Source organism: Enoplosus armatus, chromosome 3, assembly GCF_043641665.1.
Source record: "Enoplosus armatus isolate fEnoArm2 chromosome 3, fEnoArm2.hap1, whole genome shotgun sequence".
Taxonomy (NCBI): domain Eukaryota; kingdom Metazoa; phylum Chordata; class Actinopteri; order Centrarchiformes; family Enoplosidae; genus Enoplosus; species Enoplosus armatus.
This window is the reverse complement of record NC_092182.1, coordinates 21,086,606-21,109,805: the sequence shown is the minus strand read 5'-3', so window position 1 is coordinate 21,109,805 and position 23,200 is coordinate 21,086,606. Positions and strand designations below refer to the sequence as shown.

The window sequence follows — 23,200 nt, the reverse complement described above, 5'->3', positions numbered from 1 at the left end:
AGAAAAGAAACACATCACACATACCTGCATGTTGGTCATGGCCTCCTGCAGCTGCTCCAGGTGATGGGCAGAGCTGAGAGCCTCCAGGCGGATGTCTGTCAGTTTACGCTCCTTCTCCCAAAGCTCTGTACGCAGCTCTGTTACAACCTTATCATCCGCCTGCTCACCTCCTTCACAGAGGCTGGAGATATTCAGTTCAAATAAGATTAGATTAACATTAGAGATGTGTGAAGACAGCAAGGATCATCAGACAGTCAGCCAGAAACCTAAGGACCACTATGGACACAGCTAAACATAGATACAGTAACACATGTAAAAAAGCATAGAGTTCTGTAATAATCTACTGTATATTCACATCAATGTTTACAAATTACATTAATTTATCAATATGTTATAATGCGATTCAAATATTTACTGCATTGCCAGTTTAAGAGATCACTGCAGGGAGACGTTTACCCTGATGATAATGTAGAGGTTGAGGATTTCATTGAAGATGGAGGGTTATCTCTAACATGGTGGACTTTGGGGGAGGAAGGTGCCGAGGATTCTGGGGTGGAAATTTCCTCAATGTCAGCATACGGCCCTGACGACTTGGAGCCCTTCTTACTGAAAGCCTTGTTGAAGGAGCTACGTAACTGTACAGGGAAGACATACGAGACTGAAGTGAATGATGCGTCTGAAAATTACACCTGAGTATAATACAATCAATTACAGCGCTTGTGTTGAGCTGCTTCTATCAGATAAGCCATGTTTGCCACTGAAAGTTGTCATCCACACTTCTTTCCAGTGTACCTTTTATTTTACGCACCGTAAAATACCGTTTCTGAAAACCATCTCCATGTAAAGCTCCTACAACAGTAATACTCATCTTCACTGAAGTGTTTGATGTCAGTATTACAGAACAGTTGAATTTTTACAGATTACATCAGTACATAAAACCCAGATTCTGTAATTTATTTAACAAGTTAATATGATCAAAAACATAATCGCAAAGTGATTCTGTGAATCAAGTTTAGAAAGACACGGACGACAGAAACTTTCCAAACATTTCACAAGTATGACTCATGAAGTGCATGCAGGCTGGAGAAGGGGAGGGAGTTTATTTATTTACTGTAGCAACATCACTCACCTCAAAGACCTAAAATAAAAAGCAGGGCAGCATGAGGGAGAGACCAGAGTCATACTTAATAACAGATTTGGAACAAGATAGGCGGAGAATCACACACACACACACACATACACACACACACACACATATGGACATGCAGGAGAACAAACTAGGACAGCAGCTGACTGACTTCTGTTTTCTTCAGATCAAATACAACATACAGTAATAACACCAATGATAGCTCACAGCTCACCTACACTCTGGGCAAATATAAACGTATCATTTTTTACTTTTATTGCATATATTTACGATTTTTTATCTTTGATATTATATATTATTGTTATTCTTTATTCCAAATTAGATTTTCAGCTCAGACTCACTGCACATATTGTACAGTATGAGCATGTGACAAAACACCCTTTGAAAGTTTTTAAATTTGATAATCAAGGGCTATTAAAGACAATCATTAAATTTGCTCAAAGACTAATTTGTCAGAGATTGACAAAACTCTGATACACCAAACAGTATTTCTGCTCAGTGTGTCCTCACCCAGCTCTTCTTCTTCTTCTTCTTGGCCTCCTGCTCTTTAAGACTACCCATACTTGAGTGGCTGGTGGTGCTGGTGAGGCTGGTGATGCTTTCTGAGGAGTTCTGGCGATTAATCTGCAGTTCTAAATATCGGGAGAAAAGACAGCACATTGAATATTTTCGAAATCTTCATCTTCGCATGTGTTTTGGACAACAGTCCTCGTCACGCTGTACATATTCTCTACCTTTAGGTGTGATGTCCGGATTACTGAGAGCCACGTGTATGATTTCCTGGGCCTCTGTATTTTTGACCTTCAGGATCTCGATGGTATCTTTCAGGTCAGTGAGCTCAGTGTCCTGAAAAGGGAAAATATCAATATGTGTTCATGTTAGCTTACAGGCTGGTAACTGAATCAAGATTCTTCTGAACCAAGTATTGTGGAATGACTATCCGCTTTCAACAAGGATAACAGGTTGTGTTGAGTGGCTGATGACAACGTGGAAATCCCGCCATGCAAACCTTTGACCCACATCTCATTTCCAGAACGGCACTTGGTAGCTTCTCTTTCACTGACAGGATCTTATATAAAGTGGTTGAACCATGATTAGACTTATAATTCATCATGTATTTGTCGAGTATGAAGTTGACACAAGTATTTCTTTAGAACGATATTCAACTTTGCCTTTCAATCGTTCATCAATGGCTAGTTTCTTTGAGTGTCATGGACTTTTCTCTTCACTTTCCTTATACAAATAATATATATAATCTCTTTACAAAACGAGTCACAGGTGGTATAACACTCATGATATCACCAAGATACCTTTTGGTCCGAGGAGACGGACAGGGTCTGCAGGCGTGCCGTCATCAGTGCCAGACTCTGCTCAAATGCTGCTACCAGATTAGCCTTTAGAGGAGGACACAGAGGTAGAAGGAGACAGAGAGAGACAGAGAAAAGTGGGGGGGGGGGGTTGAGACCACGGACAGGTATGAGTCACCGGCTGCAGAAATTGAATTGGTCTGCAGCCTCACACTCACTGCACATCAAGCAAATGGCTTTCTCCATCTGATCTGCTGTGAGAGGAGGGAGGAGTAGTGGACAACTGTGGATGATGTCAGAGATGAAAGAGGACGTCAGGGCAATGGTGGTGAGGGAGGGCAGCGGTGTGGCACTGGGAGACAAACCTCGTCAACCTCATGTAGCGTGTTTGACCTTTAGGCTAGGATGTCCAACACTATTTCTGCTGATGATTGAGAATTACAATTTATTCCTGTAACAGTTAAACATCTTCTAAAATCTATGGCTGACACCATCATTGAGAATCTGTCAAGAAATTCTACATTGTGGGCCAGATAGTCCTCTTTTTATGGCTTTATTTCTGTTGGGTTTGTTTCTTCTTTGGTTTGATAGTTTAGGGAGACCGCCCAGGTCAGCCTATTGTGTGGTTGGTCTGTTCCATTCCTTTTGTTAAATTTGGCCAGCCTATTAATTACTTCTCCATTTGTTTTTGTTGGTACCTTGCTCAGGTATTTCTTTGGGGTTACATTTGTTTAATAATAGAATACTATTAGAACAGAATAATGTTGTGCTTTGAATCTGTTTGAATGATGTTACTGACCTCCTAAGAACAAACCTTTCAGAGGGTCGCAATGACTCAATAAAAATGCAATCAGCTATTCACTTTTTTCCATGAGCAGCAGACCTCGACTATGGCTGCTCTAAGTGTGTTACATCACCTTAAAGTCTTATAACTGCATTTCTCTCTAATGCCTATGAGTTGTATCCCAAAGGTTAGTATGTAGTATTACCCTTCAAATCTATGAAAGCTATCAGGAATAGTGTTGGTTAATTTATAGACAATAATCTAGATAATTGTTTGAGGAATTTATTCAATTTATTCATTGTCACCCTTCCAAAAATGCAGGGCAGATATTATAGATACACAAATGGGGTTTCTGTATCTCAGTTAGAGCAGCAACTCCTCAGATATCAATGTAAATTGAATATCTTTGGACTGTTAGTCAGACAAAACAAGACATATGAAGACACCAGTTTGGAAATTATGCTGACCTTTTCTCCCACTTGGACTCCAAAATTGCATTTTAGAATAAATGATTAATTGAAAACATAGTTGACAGATTAATAGATAAAAACAATAATTGGTTGCAGCCCTTGGCAACATGCTTTACAGAAAGTGATGAGATCAGCTGTGCCACGCAGCAAGCCCAACAGAGATGTAAGATGACATTAACCGGTCAGTTTGAAGAGAATCATGCGGAAGCGACAGACAGCGCTCTGGAAGCAACGGTCCAACAAACCTGGCCTAGCTGCTACACCCAGCATCCAGAGGTGTGGGGCAGCGGGAGGCAGGAAGGGGGCAGCAGTGAGTCCAGCAGTCAACACAGCCAAGAACGTAAAAGAGAGGGACAGTAGCATTAGGCGGGTGATTAAACTTCTCCTACAGTAAAAACATATACAGAGAGACACACACAGATAGGCTTCATGCAGTCACGTCATATGTGACTGTAAACACCCAGATTAGCCCAGGCTAGTTGATAGTTTAGCAGAGGCAGTGGGTAAAATGTGCAATAGGAGACTGTAGTCCTAACCGTTCATACTGGTTGTCTATTATTAGATCAGGATCAGTGGATAGGTGGTGTAAAAGTAAAAGTTGAGTGTGATTCAAACAGCAAGACTCAAGCGTCTAGAAGCTGCAGGGTGATACTATATGAAGAAGCAGAGGTGGAACATTTTCTAGATGGTTCAATCAAAGAGTTAAAAGTATTGAGGGTTATGGTTCAACAGGTGTCTATCAAGACGGCAGAGCTGAAAGATTATAGCAATATACAGCAGTGGAAAGATGTGAGTGTCAGTGAGAGAAATGGAAATATAACATGTCTGCCGTAAGACCAATGTGATAGGGGTCTTTCCTCCCTGCAAATCAGACAGGGGCCAGAGTTATGCCTTGGCATCCAGAGTCATCTACACTGATCCTCATTTTCTTAAGCGAGCAAGGATTCACACCATATTTTCCCAACATCTCACCCTCACAAAAATGCAGGGTAGATATTACAGATACACCTCTTAAATGGAGTTTAGTTGTAGGGTACAAACTCAATGACTTGGAGGTGTAATCTACATTTTGGATTGATTACAATCTGATAAAAGATCTGGCATGCATCCAAGACATTAACACATTAGCTTATGAAAAGAAGCCAAAAGGGAATCTTAAAGTAAAAAAATAATAATAACAGTACATACATTGGCAGAAAGCTGCATGGTCAAGTCAGCAACCTTTTCCTGCGATGATTCCAGCTCTCGCCTCAACTTGCGGATTTGCTGTGGACAAATTGAAAAGTAAGCCCTGCCAGTATTGATAATGTGTTGTACAGTTACCTCGGACAAAAAGCCAGAAGTGCTGAGGACATTAACAGGTATTGATTATGATGATGCAGCAGCTGAAAGTGTACAAATGTGTTGTCTGGTTAATGAAAAAAAAAAGAATATGCAAAAAAAAAAGAATAAACAACAAAATATGAAAGTTACTGTTCCACAATAGAAACCAAAATGATGGTAGGTAAATACACTCCAAACCAAAAGAAAATGTTTAATCAAGGGATGACAGTGGATTTTTACCACTTTTCTCATGCACTGAGAACTTTATGAGGTCTGAAATGTCTTTATTAAATGTTAGATGGTTGTGCTAAAGGACAAAGAATATTAGAGATAAAACAAAATGAACTGAGTTATGAGCTCCTGGGTAAGAGATCCGTGGTCACACTGAGCACTGATAACACCATCTGATGAATGGACCCCGTTTCAACAGGAAATGACTGACAGATGATGCAGACAAAAGGCACAATGTGAGCTGAAGAGTTATGGCACGTTGGCCTTACCTCTCCTTGTATCCTCTCCTCATTCTAAGGAAGGCATGGTGAAAACAAATAAACAATAAAGAGGGATAAGGTAGAGCATTCACTTTAGGGGCAGTTATGAAAATTACTTATCCACAGTAAAAGGGACATGACTGAAGTTTTATATAGATGACAATGGTGAAATACAAACTTGGAATAGGTACCGAATAGTTGTCCAAAACAACTAGGGAAGGCTTTAAGGGCATTTAATATAATGAAAGTAAGTTTCTCTTGCATGTAAAATGTTCATGAATCATTATGATTGTATTGGTTGTAATGGAGAAATAAGCTTTCTTATATAATCACTTTGCTTTTTGAAGACAGGACAATGTGTAAACTAAAGTCACAAAGCACCAAACTCAAAAGTTACAAAAGTAACATTATACTGTACGTGTTATGACTGCATCTACTCACCGAGGAATAGTTGGATGAAGCATTGGACGCCAAAGAGAGTACAGAGCCATGCACTGAAACAGGCAAGGTAGATATCTGACTTAATATCAAAAGTGATTCTTGATTTTAAGATATTAGTAGACTAACCAGGTTCATCAGAAATGATAGTATACAATAATCTATCATAATTTCCCAGCAATCACAAATAAATGATTAAAGTGGAGCATAAATTTTTGTTAATGTTTTTACTGCTGACAACCCTTAAGACAATGGAATATCTTCGACTCAAGTCAGCTTATCAAGAACATAAAACACATTCACAGATGTGATTGAAGAGTTCGACTTACTTCATAAAAATACAATTAAAATAGATGCTTGTTTGAATTTATACTTGAGAACAAACAAACCTTTGTTATAGCATTGAAATACATTAAGGACTTGGAGTTAGCGGTAGTCTAGTGCTGCAACGTATTAAAAGGCCTGCCAGTTATTTGAGGGTGAAAGCAGGCGTAAATTATTGGTGGAGGATCTCCTCTTCCATTTTCATTTGGATCACAGATGCATTAAGTGCATTCAGTCCTCATATAACTCCCAATTAATCTAAAATGGAGGCACCAAGACTCCTCTCCACTTTTCCTGTTCATGAAAACAAATGTTCCTTCTGACATTTTGCTTAACAGATTGCATGCTGTATGAGCGGACAGCTTTGTTTAAATTTGAGGCCATGTCGGGCGCCTCCCCTGCAGGGAGGCCGGCTGAGCAGGCTCACCATCATCCCCTGGTTCACGGAAAGACCCACACCGCATCATGCTTTTTGGCCGGTCAGCCAGGGACATACTGCTGCCCAGGGGGGAGGATCCATAGAGATCGCAGGCTGACTCACTGGGGGGGCCTATGCTGTTGGAGCGCGATATCCTCGGTGTGCCACTAGAAATTGGGGCAACTATCAGAAAAGAGAGATGTTTGGAAAGACAGTGAGTGGCACAGATAAAACTGTGGGACGCAGTGCTGTAGAGAAGCACTCCTTCACACACACACACAGACACACACACGCACGCGCACGCGCACGCACACGCACACACACACACAGTACACCTAGCAAACTTATTCTGATGACTCGGTGAAACGCAACACTACGGTTCCACAACAGTCAAAGAGATAAATATAGCCTGACTTGACCCCCTATTGCCTACATCTCCAGCATATTTCAGACTTTAACTCAAGTCTTAATGAGTGCAGATATGAGATTATAGTATTCACACGGTCAAATCTGATACCATAATAATTTGCCACCACTTCATCATTCAGACATAACTGGGTCTATTATTGACAACTTGTGTCAACATTTGTTAACTAAAACTAAGCTGGATTTCCCTCTCAGTGTGAACTCAATATCCCTGTCCTCAATAATAATCAACGATAAGATGGATGGCCTATCAGAGATCTCAAGTCTCATTAGTTTCAAAGCTCAAACAGTGAGTGTTTTTAGAACTTGGCAGCCAAATGGAGCGAGCAGACTCACCCACGTTGGTGAGAAGAGCCTTGCCGGAGGAGGGGTGGAGAGGGCGGGTGGGAGAAGGCAGCTGAGGGGGGCTATCGCTCTCTGTCATGCTCACTATGGTGTGGGAGTGGCGCCGTCCCGGTTTGCTTCCATCACTCTCTGACAGGCTTGAGCCGTAGCGTCTAAGAAAAGAGAGGCCACTTTAACTTCAAACAATGAGGAACACAGTGTGAGATTTCAAATATATGCTTGGACAACAACTGCTTTGACGTACTCTAAGCCTTTCTTCGGAAAGGTATTTCTGTCTGTTTGCAAGCTGCAAAGAAGAGAATAAAAGTATTAATTGAGAATAAACAAACAGTCATTGTGAATAATTCTAACAAACATAGCATGCTTCACAGACAAACACCATCACTGATTTATTCATTTTAAGTTTTGTCATAGGACTTGCTCAACACCCGGGTAAGACATCTCATGGGTTCATCTTCTAATCCTTTTTGTACATCCAGCCCATATGGCACACTGGGCACTTTCATACACACAGCGTGGGTGCCTAAAAGTACATTTCTTTGGCAGGCAATAATTCAGACCTTCTCCACCTTGACAAAGAAACATTTTCCAATGGATCCAGCCCTCCATCTTCTAAATGACACCTCAGAGTATTTGTTCCCGGAAAAAGCACATAAAATATGGTAGGCTGCTACATCTGCTGCCAAGATAACCCAATATTGGATGTCTTCAGGCAGAAACAGTGGTTCAACTGCCTACTGGACATTATGTTTCACACACAGCTGCTGGGGTAAATGCAATTACTTCTAGTAAGTATTGGTTCATAGGAAGATGGAAAAGTGGACGAGAGAGGCTTTTTACTCTTTGCACTTGCAGTTTTATGTCCCATGCAGGAGAGGGGGACTTAGGTGTCTTGGCCAATGTGCATTTCTTGTGTTGTTGACGGAGTTGCTTGGTTGCCAACGGAAATAATACAAATTGAATAACTATAGAGTTTTAAATAACTCAATTTTGCGGTTTGTTTTCCCACGCCTGTTTTTTAGAATAGTAAAATTATGTTTATAACTTAAGAATTCAAGAGGCTTGGAGGGCAACCTACTGTACCAAAAGTGACCTAATTAGTTTCTTTGTAATAATAAACACTGCGATTGTTTGCGATTGGTTGTTGTTTGTCTCAAATGAAAAATGCTCACTTGGAAATGATGGAATCACATTTTGTCACAAATACAGATTTTGACACTATGGACATTACATACTTACCTATCTGTGAGGTTCAGGGATGTCCTGCTTCCGGCTCCCCAGGTCCCTGTACCCCTCTCTTCCTTGTCATGCATCTCAGTTTTGACAAACCTCGCACTGGAAGGCACGCTCATCTGGAGGGGCAGGGACTCCATGCTGCGGTGCATGCCGGACAGCTTGGGGTACAGCAGCGGTGATCCGCTCACACTCAGGCTTTCACTGGTGTAGGAGCCGGGGGAATCGATGTGGAGCACAGGCGCTGGGCTGGGGGTGAGGCGGGCGGAGGTGTGGGAACTAGCCAAATCGTGCAGCTTGGAATATGGGGGTACTTTGGGCGGGAGGTCCTGGATGGTCACACAGGAGTCAAGACTGTTGGAGTTGACCTTGTCCAGGTGAGCCAAGCTGGGTGGACGACCCAGAGACTTAGTGTTCAGCATCCTAGGGATCAGGCATAAAAAAAAGATGTTAAAATATAAAAACGAGAAACCCTGAGACATGATGTTAAAAACAACCAATTTTATGGTATCAAGAAACCTTTATCTATAAGTCATAAAGCAATATATAGCCAGGCAGATAGTGGATGTATTTGCCAAAGTTTTGAGATACCTGTCTCGAAGATTTCTGCCTCTAAATTTCAACATAAATCCAAAGAAACAATATCCCCATTACTCTAAACCATTTCTTTGGCAGAAAGTAGTTGTATTCAAAACTGTTCATACTCTTTTTATAGAGTAAATGGGACACTGTTTGTGGAAAGAGATACTGCTGTTGAATTTTCTAAGATGTCATTACTCAGTGCCACAACTGGAATTTCATTCATTTTTATTAGTATTGTGGTGGCGTATTGGGGGGCAGCAGATATATATAAAACAAAAGTTACTGTAGCTGCATGGCTAGATACCACTAGAGAACAAGACATATAGGTTTATTTTCTTTGTAATTTGGGAGAACCAACAACCTTGGTGTGGTGGGTGATGACAGTTCAGGGTATTTGCTGCTGCTGGTCCGTCTCAGGCCATGCAGTTTCACAGCAGACTCTCCTGTGGATTGAATCTCCTCTCCTTTCAGAGAACCACAGTCCATGTCAGCCTTGGCTTTAGCTCTCTCCTTCTCCTTCTCGCGGTCTGTCTGGTTCACTGGGCCTGTGCTCGTTCGACTAGCCATTTTACTGCTGCAGCTACTAGGCTCTTTAACCCTGGGGCCTGTGGAGGCCATGGGCACAGGTTTCAAACTCAACAGACTGGGGTCAATGGTACCGCTGACTGGCCGAGGCACAGGGCGACCAATCACGCTGAGCGTGCTCGATTTGGCCGGTCGAGGCAGGCTGCGGTATTGAATGCTGTTTCGGGCGCTTGGCCCCAGGAAGCTCTGCTCACTGCTGGCATCAAAGCTGTTCTTTCGACCCGAGGGTGTTCCTCCTCCCACAGGCTTCACAGGGATGCCAGATGACTTGGGGGTTTTCCCCACAGTAGCAGAACCACTGGAGATGGTGGCGCCCCCTGCTGTCATAACAGTGGCGGTACCGGTGGCTATTGGTGGTTTCTTGTAGCCAAAGGAGGCTCCAGCAGTGGGTTTAACTAAACCTGATGGGGGCTTGCGGTGCTCTCCATGATGATCCCTGCCAGCATCTGAACGAGAGCGCTGTAGACCAGCAGTTTTGATGGAAATCTTGGATTTATCCAGTGGCCTTTCACTTTTAAGGGCTACAGAAACAAAGACATTGTATAGGTGAATAACAGTTATATGTACTGAAATTATGATAAGAAGCAGCAAGAATGTGTTGGCTGCTGTGTTTGCCGTGTTGCTACCATGACCTTCACAAGAATAAGCTACTCAGAAATAGATGGATAGATGATAAATGGACAACAGACTGGATGGGTTGATGGGCCAGTAAAACCAGTAAACTCAGGCTAACAAAAATGACAACAACTCCACTTAAATGACTGAAACTGAAATGGATAATCAGTAGTGTCATCCATCATTTCTCTCTAATTACTAGTAAACATGCATTTCATTCCAGCCAGCTGAGATAAAATATAAGCAAGAAACATCTGTATTTACTTAGAAAGCTTTTATGTGCCCATGACGTCAAATGTGACTCAACAACTGACTCTGACTAAAACACATCCAAGTTATATAATCAATCAAAATCTCATCTGTATGGATCATTAATGTAAAGTACAGAACTAGCAAATACATGGAGATTGAGGGGATCATTATAAGATAAGGGTAAAAGACTAAAATCGGATTTTTAAACTTGGGATTAAGGGTAAAAGTGAAGTTATTGTTAGTCATTCTGTAAACGCAGCACAAGCCTTAAAAATGCACCCACTAACAGAATATGTTTTCCTTACAAACCTGCAGCCAGAATACATACAATCAGATCTAATTTTAATCACTTATGTTTAAAGCCAGGGATATTAAAATGAAAGGCCAAGAAATGTTGGTTTTGGAACTTGATTTTAACCTATTATTTAATCATAGCATGTTTTGTTGGGGATTAAATACATTTAGTTGCTGCAGATGGCAGACACTGTGTCTCTGCAGACATGTAAAGAAACAGGCTTTTCTCTGATAATAGCAGAAACATGGTTCTGGCCTTTAAGATGAGGTTTTTTTCAATGAAATGGATTTCATGGTGCATTTTTCTTCAATATACTGTGCTGTGCAAGAAATCAAAACCTGGCTTACGCTAAGGGGTACACTTCTGTATTCATCTTGACACCAAGCAGATATCCGCCTTGGCTGCTCTATAAACAGGCTCTGTTTTACATTTGGATCCAGCATACAACGAGATAATGGATGACATAGATTTTATAGTTAAAACAAGTTGAAAACAGCAGTGGTACACTGAATTCCTTTAGCAGAGGAATAGCAGAGAAAAGGACCATTCGATCTCACCTGCGACTTTCAACGTGCTCTGAGAGGTGTGGGTGATGGGGGAGGTCACGCCTATAGGAGGATTACGACCCTTCTTGAAACTTCCTGGTTGACCCAAACTTTGAGGCTTCTTCAGTTCTCCTTTACCCCCCGAATCTTCGCTGAGACTCGGAGGCTTCTTTCTCCACTTGCTTGGGGCCTCTGTCTTGAGACTCCCCGTGTCATAGCTGCAACTATTGAGCTTGAGGCTGGCTTTGCCATCCTCGCTGTACCATGAAAGTCCACTTTCCACCAGGGAGCGCTTCTCTGCATCAGTGCGGAGCTGCAGAGAGAGGGGAAGGGAAGAGGCACCGTGTGGGTAACCATGAGACATGGTCTGTGTTATCTATGGAATTGAATGTTCTCTGTAATCTTTGTTTAATCTCAGCTGCATTCCAGTGGGAAGGAGGGAGAGATAGACGCCCCGAGAGGATTAAAGAAAACCACAGAATAAGACAAAGGAAGGAAAACTAAAACTAAAAAAACAGTTTCAGAGATAAATCAACACATTAAAGAATAATAAAGAAAATGTAAGAATAGAGTAGAGCTTGATCCTTTATTTTTGTAACGTATGACGATGATGCGCAGTGGTTAAAAAATACAGATTCACTGTAATAGAAAAACCATCATGTGGTGCATTGAGGAGGTGGCACTGAGGACAAAATTGGGCATGCTGCTTCTTGGCTCCCTATTAATGTGATATAAAGCGACAGATGGCTCACTGAGTTGCACTAATGCTCATTTCTTCCTACTGAGCATTCTGTAAGTAAGCAAAAAGACTAAATGTTTACCTGAGGAAAAAGTAGAAACAACTACCACTGATCCAAAGAGAACATGTAACAAGTTTGATCAAATTCGAAGATCCCCTCCAGACATGTAGATGTTTAAAATGTATTAATACTACATCTACTCCTTCTCCCTTATTGAATTTGATTTAAAAGTTTAACTACTAAACACAAGATGTCTCCTACTTCACAAGTCCATTGGCAATAATGTCAAACTCTGCACAGTGAAGGTACATCCAAGTGAATGAACAATAAGCAAGAGGGCTCAGTGGAACTACCAGAAGTTTACATGTCATTTTCTGAAGAGGCCAAACAGAGACCTGCCATAGTAAAGAGTTCCTGCACTGTGACGGAAAGTGTTTCTCTTCAGTTTCATTTCAGTGACAGAGGTGAGGTCTGTGGTGTCTCTTTGTGGTCTTGTCAAAACAAAGGACTCGCATTTAACACACAATACAAAGTAAACCACAGAGCTGTCACAGAGAAGTGGTTGCAGTCTTTAGCACTGCTTTTACAAAAAAAAAAACAAGATAAAGGAAAGCCAAATGTTGTCACAGACTGTGGGGGGACAGTATTACCATAGCAGAAGAGTTGCGTCTGGATCCCAGGGGTGTGCTTGGGAGGGAGTTGAGGGAGGAGCTGGCGTTGAACTCCTCTGAACTGAGGTTCTCCGAGCCATCACCATCACCGTCGCTGAGCCCACTGCTGATGGAGCTGCTCTCATCCCAACTGAAACAAGACAGGGTGACCATTCAGCAAAATATGTGCTGTAATAAAAATGTAAATCATATGAATTTACAGTAGGTAAAGCTGCAGAAACAGTGTTTGAAAAGGCTGGCAGCAACAGCGGCATGTCCATCTGTCTGCAGTAAGCTGTCTCTGGAGGTGGCCACACGCTCAAACAAGCAGGTAATTCCAACAAGGCTGCAGCTGCTTTGATTCAACTAATACGTCAGAGCTCCAGACCATATGGTGACCAAAGCCTCAAGGTGGTTCTTTCATGTTCTAATGAAATAAAGTACAAGTGTTTCACTTTTTATCTAACTGCCTATATCATAATGTTCTAAAAACAATTTTCAGGTATGTGTTTTTATATCAAATAACTTTGATTATATTTGCATTTATAACAGTTACTATGCTTACTGGTAAGAACATAGCATGATTAAGGCGCCAGATGCTGTAATTTATTCATTTTGACTGCATGATGAGAGCTAGTTTTTTGACTTTTTCATAAAATCAGGGCTTTTATTTGGATCTTTTCTCACTCAATATAACCCACCATTAACAAACTTTACAAAAGGTGAATGAAGCTTTTAGCAATCCACTACAATCTATTTGGGAATGGGACAGTTAATTTTAAGCTATAAAAATATAAGCATTTAATAAATCACTATGACAGCAAAGCTAGCCAGTTTTTAAACAAGGGGCAATACACTGCAAACTTTAACTGTAGCTTCAAGGGAAAATTTACAGGATATGCTGATAAATCATGCTGAATAAAAAGTATGGCGACTGACAGCTCAGGGCTTAAAAAGCAGTCTGGTATGCTCGAGAAGAAGCAGGATGAGGGGAAATCAGTGTGACAGGCTTCTGAACCCTCCCTGACCCTTCCCTCCACCCCACAATGAAGTCCTGCGTCGCCCTGAAACAGATGCTGCCAGACTGGCCCCTCATGTGAGGAAGGCAGGGAGGGCCAGCGCGGCTCAGAGAAATTGGTCACTAGGCATCAGGTCTCTGGATGTATTCATATTTGAATAACTACATTTAAAATGCAGATCACAGTGTGGAGTTCAACAAGGAGGTGAAGCCTCTCAGTCAACCAAAACATTGCAGGAGGATAAAACAATTCAGAGTCTGTGGGGAGTTTAAAATTGAAGAGTAAAACATTTTTATGTGCTTTAGAAGAGCAATAATGCCTTGTTGAATTCAAAAACGATATCTCCAGAGAGCTAAATATGAGTCCAATTGCGATTTGTATAATTACGTTCCCCATCATTACTACTGGCAACCACAGGTGGTAATCAAATTTATGTTGGCGCACAAAAATGTGGCACAGTGGAAACGGTAAATTAATAAGACCCTTTAAAGCTGAGTCACTGCTTGAGCTGAATCAGTTCTTTTCCCTTTCTTTTGCTTTCCCCACCGAGATGAAAATGCTCTTTGTGGGTCTGCAGCCTGCAATTAGCAGAGGCATGGAACATGGAATTGCATAGAAAAATACAGGGAGACAAAAATGGCCCATACACGTTCAGAGTTGGATTTAATTACATGGCTGTAGTTGAGTTGTAGTCGCAGTTGTGAAACAGAGAAGAAGCTTACCCTGACACTTTGTACTGGTTTAGAGCATTCTGATGCATAAAAGAAGTGATTTGTGGCCATAGATACACAACCTCAGAGGCGACCTTTGACATGAGCAAGGAAAAACCTAAGATTAATGTTTGATTTGAGAATTTTAAAATGTTTTCACACACCATCAATAAGGAGAATAATTTTGATTTACATTAATCCCAGATGTTCGTGGTATGTTTGAACAATACCACCTCTGTCAGGGGCGACAGGGAGGCCATGAATAACCCCACAGGGATGTCAGCCTAAGAAGAGGCAGGAGGGCTGTTGATGTTTCAAGCCAAACTGTCTGCTCTCAGAGGTGAAATCCAGTCAGGGAGAGGGTGGGAGTACACCAGCAAAGTGCATACTTCATACATAGGGTGGCAATTAACTTTTTGTTTTCTGTGGCACAACTCCAACATCTCTCTGATTTGTGTGTCCGTGCTATTATTCGAGTTGGGTTGCTGTGAAAACGTTTTGATTTAACAAGACTGAGGGGTGATTGGTGTGGTGGAGCAGAGTGGGGATGTTACAATCACTGTCCAGACTTGGACCTGGATCTAACAGCATCACTAAAGACGCGCTCACGGTGAAGCACAAGGCAAAGACAGATGAACAAAAAAAAAGGATGCATGACATTTTACAGAGAAACAAGGTGAGATTTTTAACTTGAACTGATACATGTACATAATCTCCACCCTATTGTAGCTATAAAACCAGATAACATAGCACACAGTAAGAATAATGCATCTTGCAGTCCAGACACTGTGTCTATTTTCTGCATAAAGGACAGCAAAGACAAGGCTCCTGGGGTGCATGCCTATGGCTGAGTGAGTGGCGAAGGCATCCTCTATTATACAGATAGCTGTGGTGGCAGTACCGCAGTGTCCTCCAAGAATAAAATGCGTTTCCACAGATGTTATGATTTCTAGTGCCAAATCACTCTCAACATAAATTCTTGCACTTTTCAACTTCATGTCAACATAATGCACACGTGTAGGCTATAACTCTGTAACAGTATCAGCCTATAACAGTAGAAGCTCAAAAAAAAAGAAATATAACTACTTACTAAAATCTATTTTTATCATGAAAGTATTCCAGTGTGATTTCATTATTAGAGCACAAAAGATGTCATGAAACCAGCCGAATTCATCCTGTACTTATTAGTAGCTAATCGGCTATTGTTACTATACTGTACCGTAAGTCAAAAGCAAGGTCGGAGGATGAATGATTTAAAGCCAACTAATTAAGCTAACCGACCACAGCCCCTATAAGTGGAACAACCATTAACGGTAGACAAATTACAAACCAGCAAACCAAGTAAATTCACAACTTTAAAAATGTCGAAAAAGTTGTTCATTGTGTCTAAGCGAAAAACGTAACGAAATATCACCATTACCTCGGCGTAAAAAGTAAAGTCCTTCTAGCTGTTGGCGCCGACTGCAGAGGAGGCACCTTCCCGATCAAAACACGACCGCTCATTTGTGACCGTTTATTGGTGAGCACAACTTCCTTGAATTATCTGTGTGCTGAGATTCAAATTCATATCCTCCGCAGGCAGAGACCCCCTTTTTTCCTCCCATTCAGCGAGCAGAGAGAAGAAACAGTCAGCCACTGGACAGGCAACACCCCCCTCCCAAAAAAAATTACAAAAAAAAAGAGAGAAAAAAGAGGCAGGGATGACGAGACCAGAGAGACCCCGATGTTCCTCTGTGAGATGATGGCAGACGACTGTCGAGCTGAGCGGTAACCATGGTAACCTCTATTACTATGCCACGGTGTAACACGTTACTGACCCGCAAGTGATCTGATTATTCAGAAATAAGCAGCGGTGGAGGAAGTATTCACATCCTTTACTAAAGTAAAAGTACTAATACCACACTGTAAACATATTCTGTTACAAGTCCCGCATTGAAAATGTAATAAGTAAACGTATAAGCAGAACAATGTCCCCTGTAACTGTCATAGATTATATCATTGGATTATACTCAGGCATTAATGTAAAAACAGGATTTTACTGCTTCAGTTGGTTGAGATGGAGCTGATTTTTTAACTATTTTGTATCAGACTGCAACTGATTATTTTCGTTATGGATTGACCTGCTCATTATTTTCTTAACTGATTGTTTGGTTTGTAAACATTGAGAAAATAGTGAGGAATGTCATCACAATTACCCAGAGCCCAAAGTGACACCTTCGCAATGCTCGTTTTATACAATAACAATTTAACAATTCAATACTACTTACTTTTATTGAACAGTTTTCTTATCAAATATCTCTCTCTGAAATCAGAATGAATGTTACCAAAAACAAAAACGCATGCAGTTCAATTAAGATTTTTTTTAATTGCCAGATATTAACCAAGACCACAGGTCACCAGATTTTACACTTTTTACTCCTCACGAGAAGTATTACTCCAACCCCCCCAGCCCCCCCTTGAGTCTTGAGACCAAAAATGAGAATCAAAAATCTCACAGAAAGCCTGCATAACATAGGCGTAGGGTAATGACACAGACATTTAGGAGGCAGGAAAGGTCTAATGTAAGAGTTAGCTATTGAGTTACAAAATGGGAAATGTAGGATCCAGCATTTTTGGAACTTGACCCGTACTAGGAACTAAAAGTCAGGATCTCTTTCCCTCTGCTGCTTCGATTTTGAGCTTTCTCTTCATAATGTCTCTCTTGCTTGAGTACTAAGCTTTAAATGTAAGGGAAGATGCACTATTTTGGAAATGCATATTACATATAGCAAGCTAGTGTATGGCATTTTATACTGCAGTATGTACTGTATAATGTAGTATGAATATAGCCAATTAGCTTAGCTATATCCTCAGATTCAGTACCTGTCACTAGGCTTACTACTACTAAGTGTGGGACCTGTGAGAGGGTGGTGTTAGTGAGATGGGCTCCTATATGACTTTGCCACACAAGCTACAGCAACTTAAGAAAAATGTTGAAAGCTACCATATGTGAAAACAATAAATGACAGCTGCTTGTAAATTCACAAGGCAGTATTCCAATGGGATGCCCATGTTGCTCAGTGTCTGCTGTAGGAAACTTTTACAGTTTAGCCGTAAGAACTGGACAGATAATAAAGTATATTAAGGCTGCTATGAGCACTAAATGGTGATTATTGTTTGTATGAAACACTTCAGAGTCAGTCATATTCACAGTGTTAGGTCCTTCTCAAACTCAAAAAATGCTGTGAAATAAAGCTAAGAGATTTAGTGATTTCTCACGGGAGTCTTGGGAGTGAGTTTGAGTCATTGTCAGGGTTTTGAACTGGCCTAAAACTGGACAAAGAATGTATTTATTTATTTATTTAAACACACAAATAAGTCAGACATTCTTTTAACGTTCTTAAAAATACAACGTGTTCTACCTTCATTCCTTACCCTCTGGGGCCAAGCTGGAAAAACTCAGTCCAAGGTAAGGCCTGAATCACTGCGAGTGCAACCACAAACCCACAGATGACACGAGGACCTCCAGTGAGGCATGAGTAGCCTTGGAAAACCTCCCTCCCCCTCTCATTAGCAGTGGAACAGTCTCACAGGGATGATCTCACCAGATCTCAGCTCTGTAAACTAACCACGCCAGGAGGTAGAGGCTCTGTGGGCCAAGGAGGTCCCACACCCTGTCCACATCTTAGGCCAAATCGGTTCAGCATATACAGTCAAGCCGGACTTATTTTGGCTCAGCATGTAGTGACAAAACATCATACGTGACCATGAGTTTGTGCTCATTTCATCTGGCAGGTAATCCATTACAGAGCAGGTAAAGCAAAGACGCAGGAAATGACAAAAGCATATAAGAAAAAGTTAATATTTCAAACGTAAGACCTTATTGACCCTTATGATGTGTTTCAGTTTTGAGGCTTTCTCTGTTTTTCCACATGAGGCCACATTTTGTAATATAAATACAGAGTCAGCTTAAATGGAATTTAAGATGACTGTGGTTTTACTTTTTGTTGAAATTAAACAAACTGTTTTGCTGTCGTGCGTGTACCAGACATACAGGCATTCCTCAAAACATCTTTAACAGAATGAGAAGCTACTTTGATAAAAGATTGTTGTGTCTGCCTCCATCTTTTCATATCGTCGCTGTGATCTTCATCTGAGAAAGAACGACGCTTCTTTGCCTGTTGCTGCAAAAAAAAGAACTATGTTTCTCGCATCTCCTGTTTATCTCAGCCCGGCCACCGAGCTGCTAAATAAGCGACCATCTAAAAAGCCTTTAAGTCATGTTTGTACTGTATACTAACAGCTGTCCTGCACTGATAACCAAATGGCTTGTGTCAGAAACATCCTCTGCATGTTTGCTTAGGTGGAGGGTCATTGAGCATTGTTGCCAGCGCTGGGTTTGGGTTATTTACAAACTGTTCAAATAGAGATTCAACCCATCTGTGAGGTTATCAGTCAAGAAACCACTTCCATGATCTGACCTTTACCGTTGGCTTTTGATCCATCAGTGCTATCTGCCTCTGGTGCCGAAACTGTGCCGCAGTAAACTGTGCTGCAATATGAGTCTAAAATTAAAAAATAAAAAGATATTGGAGGTAATAAAAGGGCAGAGACATTAAATCTCAAGTTCTCTAAAGGCCTTTCTTGATATACTTTATATATTTTTATGTTAGTTTTAAATATTTAGTGCAAATTGGAAGTTACTTAAATCAAATTGCAGCTGAACAAGTGTTCTCATTTTTTTTCTACAATGAGTAACGAGCCAAGGTGAAAAAACTGTCAAATATACTATCCATGGCCAAAAGTATGGGGACATGCAAACAATAACACCCATGTTTGATCATCGTAAATTTCAATCAAAACCATCATATGAAGCTATACTGCAGTTTCCACTCTTCAGAGATTTTGGAGCCTGGCTGCAGGGATTTGCTCCCATCCATCCAAGAGCATTAGTGAGGTTGGGCACTGATGTTGGGTGATAAGGCATGGCTCTTTCAAACCTTGTTGTTCCAGTTCATCCCAAAGGTGCGCACGCCAGTAAAGTGTTCTCCACCAAACTTGGAAAACCCTTTCTTCATGGATCTTGCCTTGTGCACAGACAGAGGCACTGTCATGTTGAAAAAGGAAAATCATAGATCTCCCTTGATTGGAACTGCAGGAGCCTAACCAAAAGCATGAAAAACAGCTCTAGACCATACAGTATAGTATGTGGAGAGGGGAGTCTGCATACTTTTGGACATACAATGCATCTTCCAGCTACAAATGTTCCCTAATCAATCGGAAAACATACATTCTGTGCAGGTAAAACTATATACAAATACAAAATCCCAGTTAATCTTACATTATAGGATTATAAATCAACACAGTAAACCTGGATGAGTTTGAATTGTGTTGCTGTTACACAGCCTGTTTCCATGTGGTGTCATGACATTAGATTTCCAGCAGGAGGCACAATGAGCTCCTATGGCTGCAGTTTAGTTTACATGCTCTACAACTGTGTATCAAAGGAGGCACCACTTGGCATTTAGAAATAAAAAAAAAGATTTTTAACCCTTTGATGCAGAGAAAGAGCAGACATTCCTCTACTCTGTGCATTCAATTCAATGGTACAATGTGGGGAAGACAGCATCACAGGAAAACACTGTGTTCAGTCATTTATGTCTGTTTAAGGATCATTCATTCAAAAAGGACTACAGATATAAAAGGCAGCGGATCTGTATTGAGCTTTGACCATAGCTAGGCAAACAGGATTGGGCTGCCTTCATCACAGAGCAGTGGTATATCAATGTGGTAAATGGGTCTGAAATGCATCAGTGACTGCGTCTGGGAGCCGGCCGCTCCATCTCCGCAGAGCCCCAGAAAATGGACTCGTCGCCTGATTATCGGACTGGAAAATGAATGTACGGTCTCCATCAACCTCAGACAGGAAACTTTCTCCCACAGATGTAGCCACAAAACAGCGGATGCACACTTCATCCTGAGACGCACAGTCTCATGTGGTGCCACATTTACAGCCTGAGTCTGGAATACTTTGTGGGTATCATGATGTTGTAGTGTTTCATGATGTTGCTCCGTTTTTTATCTCAGCCGCACTGAGAGAAATTCATATCGACTTGATTGATGCGACACTTAAATACTGAACTTAAACTGACTCTGCTTGTTATTTGAGTAATGCAGATTGTGTATTGTGTAAGTTGAAGAGGAGCCAAATCCAACATACAGCAGTATATTATGAACTAATCTCAACCAACCAGACTTCATTAGCCATGCTTAATGCAGATAATCTGACATTTTTGTACCAACCTCAAACAAGCATAGTGATGAACAGGGAATGATGGATGAACAGGTACCACATGATTCACATTTTGTAAAAAATATAATGCTGTCATCCAAAACAGTATCATATTTTCCACCTTGGGCAGAGTATTACGCACCGGTGGAATCCAAACTGCACACCCAGACGACCACACGCAGACATGATATAGGGATGATTCATACTCCCTGGGGTGCTGCTGTAATGGTCCATTATACACGTGGCTGAAGATGCTGGTGACAGTGGAGGCAGGTTTGTTGTTGGGGGGGCCTTCAAGATCCAGTATTTTACTGACCCTTGTTGGGGAATGAGAGCCCCATATTGACCCCAGATGTGTTGGAGCTGCCGACTGTGGGAGCCTGCGCGTACTGTATGTGTGGTTAACAGTACAAATAACAGGGTCTAACAGAGTGGGGGCTTTTTATTATTGCTCTTTCTTCAACCATTTTGAAACAAATGCAAATTACGAATTAAGTCAGCTTGAAAAAAAGCATTTCAAAGTGATTAGTGTATGACTTTATGTGTGTGTTTAGTATTCTGAGGCAAGAAAACAACATCCCTTCTCACTGAGCTGTAGCCCATAAAACACTGACCCCAAGCAGTGGCTTCACTAAACTGTAATCCCAGCAGCGCCTGCGGAGAGCCAGAGCAGAGAGGCCAAAATCCCCCAATTTTTGTGCAGATGGGTTTAAGTGGGTCAGAAAACGTGTGAGGCTTCAATAGTTAGGGAAGCACTCAGTGACTATAGAAAGGTCCACCCCGGCCAGGAAAGGGAAATTGAGTGCAGACTGCCGGGGGCACAGATCCAGGATCAGAGGACTGCAGCAAACCCTTTGTGCATTACAGAATGTGTTTGTCGATACACATAGTTTCCATGAGCGAGGCTATGAAGCATTCCAACATTTAGAAAACTATAAACACTCACTTTCATACTGTACATGCCAAGCTTTGAACAGATCCACTCACTCACTGGCAGAGGCAAAGCTTTATTATGGTTACCATGGAAATGACATTGCCAGAGAAGAAAACTAAGCCAAGGTCTTATCTACAATATACCGTAATGTGGGAAAACATATCAATGAAATACATTCAGTGCTTGTGAGGGATGAAAATATTTGTGTCTATAACATGCATGTATGTGTAACATCGTATACTTTCACTATTAAAGGAATTACATATTTTTGTTCTTTTTATGTCAATCTTCGAGACCAGATTTCTGGAAAGTCTGCTAGAATTAAATATTTTTACACAACCAGCGCTACTGTAAATCCTGGAAATACCAGGACGCAAATGGAAAAACAAACAATAGCTTTACAGGCAGACAGCTCTCCTCCATAAAGCCAATTAAAAAACGATCTAATTAAGAGGTTAGCGTGCTGTCTTCACACCAGTCTCTCTCTCTCTCTCTCTGTCAGTCTGTCTTTCGTTTCCTCTGCCTGTGTTTCTCTCTCTCTCTCTCCTTCTTTTTCTCCATCTCGCACACCAACCAGCCGTCGATGCACATCCTCCACACATACACCCGCTCAGCAGCAATCACACTGACACACAAGGCAGCCCATCAGTGGGTCAGTGGAAGACGGTTGCCATGGCAGCACATCCCGAGCCATGTTGCCGCATGATCAGAGGTGTGATGCTGCTGAACCAGCCTCCTTTCTCTGCTCTGCATTGCTGCCTGTATGCTCCTTTATAGAAACACAAAATGGTACAGTCCGGATTCCCAGATGTCCAAATACTCGCCTCAAACCCTCTGTTACCTTGTAGAGTAAAGGACAAGCAATTTTGCTTCACCTGCAACCAGTCTTTTTCCACAATATGTAATCTATACACATTGGCTATGATGAAACTATGACTCGCTCTGTGTCATGTGTGAGGCTATAAAGACATTATAGTGCTGTCATGAAATCTAATAAACGTACCAGATGAAACAAACATAGCATTAACCTGTATTGTATTGTATTCCAAAATATGCTCCATATCATATCCATACTATATTCTACATTAACCAAATAATTGCATATCATATAACAGAGTAGATGGTAAGATAAATGCATACTTCCCTGTCTATTCTCCTGTTAGCTACAGTTTTAAACAGACAGGAGTTGCTTGACAACAATAATGTCCCTCTGCATATGTCAGAAAATTAAAGCTGCTGTAATCAATATTTTTTAGTAACAATAGATCAGATGACTGTGTGTAACCTCAAAGGGGT

General features: G+C 41.2%; 1 protein-coding gene across 1 annotated transcript in view; it reads right to left on the bottom strand.

The window, feature by feature from the left end:
• nav1b (neuron navigator 1b) overlaps positions 1–23,200 on the bottom strand; it is a 50,806-nt gene that overhangs the window by 6,066 nt on the left and 21,540 nt on the right. Inside the window, exons 6-23 of the mRNA XM_070902024.1 lie at positions 12,971–13,121; positions 11,593–11,893; positions 9,650–10,394; positions 8,713–9,129; positions 7,718–7,759; positions 7,465–7,643; positions 6,704–6,885; positions 5,964–6,038; positions 5,532–5,555; positions 4,897–4,974; positions 3,954–3,962; positions 2,458–2,541; positions 2,039–2,044; positions 1,882–1,993; positions 1,658–1,779; positions 1,130–1,138; positions 457–635; positions 25–181 (exon numbers count right to left, since the gene is read on the bottom strand). Coding sequence (XP_070758125.1) covers positions 25–181; positions 457–635; positions 1,130–1,138; positions 1,658–1,779; positions 1,882–1,993; positions 2,039–2,044; positions 2,458–2,541; positions 3,954–3,962; positions 4,897–4,974; positions 5,532–5,555; positions 5,964–6,038; positions 6,704–6,885; positions 7,465–7,643; positions 7,718–7,759; positions 8,713–9,129; positions 9,650–10,394; positions 11,593–11,893; positions 12,971–13,121 — 2,872 coding nt within the window. The remainder of the gene's footprint in view (positions 1–24; positions 182–456; positions 636–1,129; positions 1,139–1,657; positions 1,780–1,881; positions 1,994–2,038; positions 2,045–2,457; positions 2,542–3,953; positions 3,963–4,896; positions 4,975–5,531; positions 5,556–5,963; positions 6,039–6,703; positions 6,886–7,464; positions 7,644–7,717; positions 7,760–8,712; positions 9,130–9,649; positions 10,395–11,592; positions 11,894–12,970; positions 13,122–23,200) is intronic.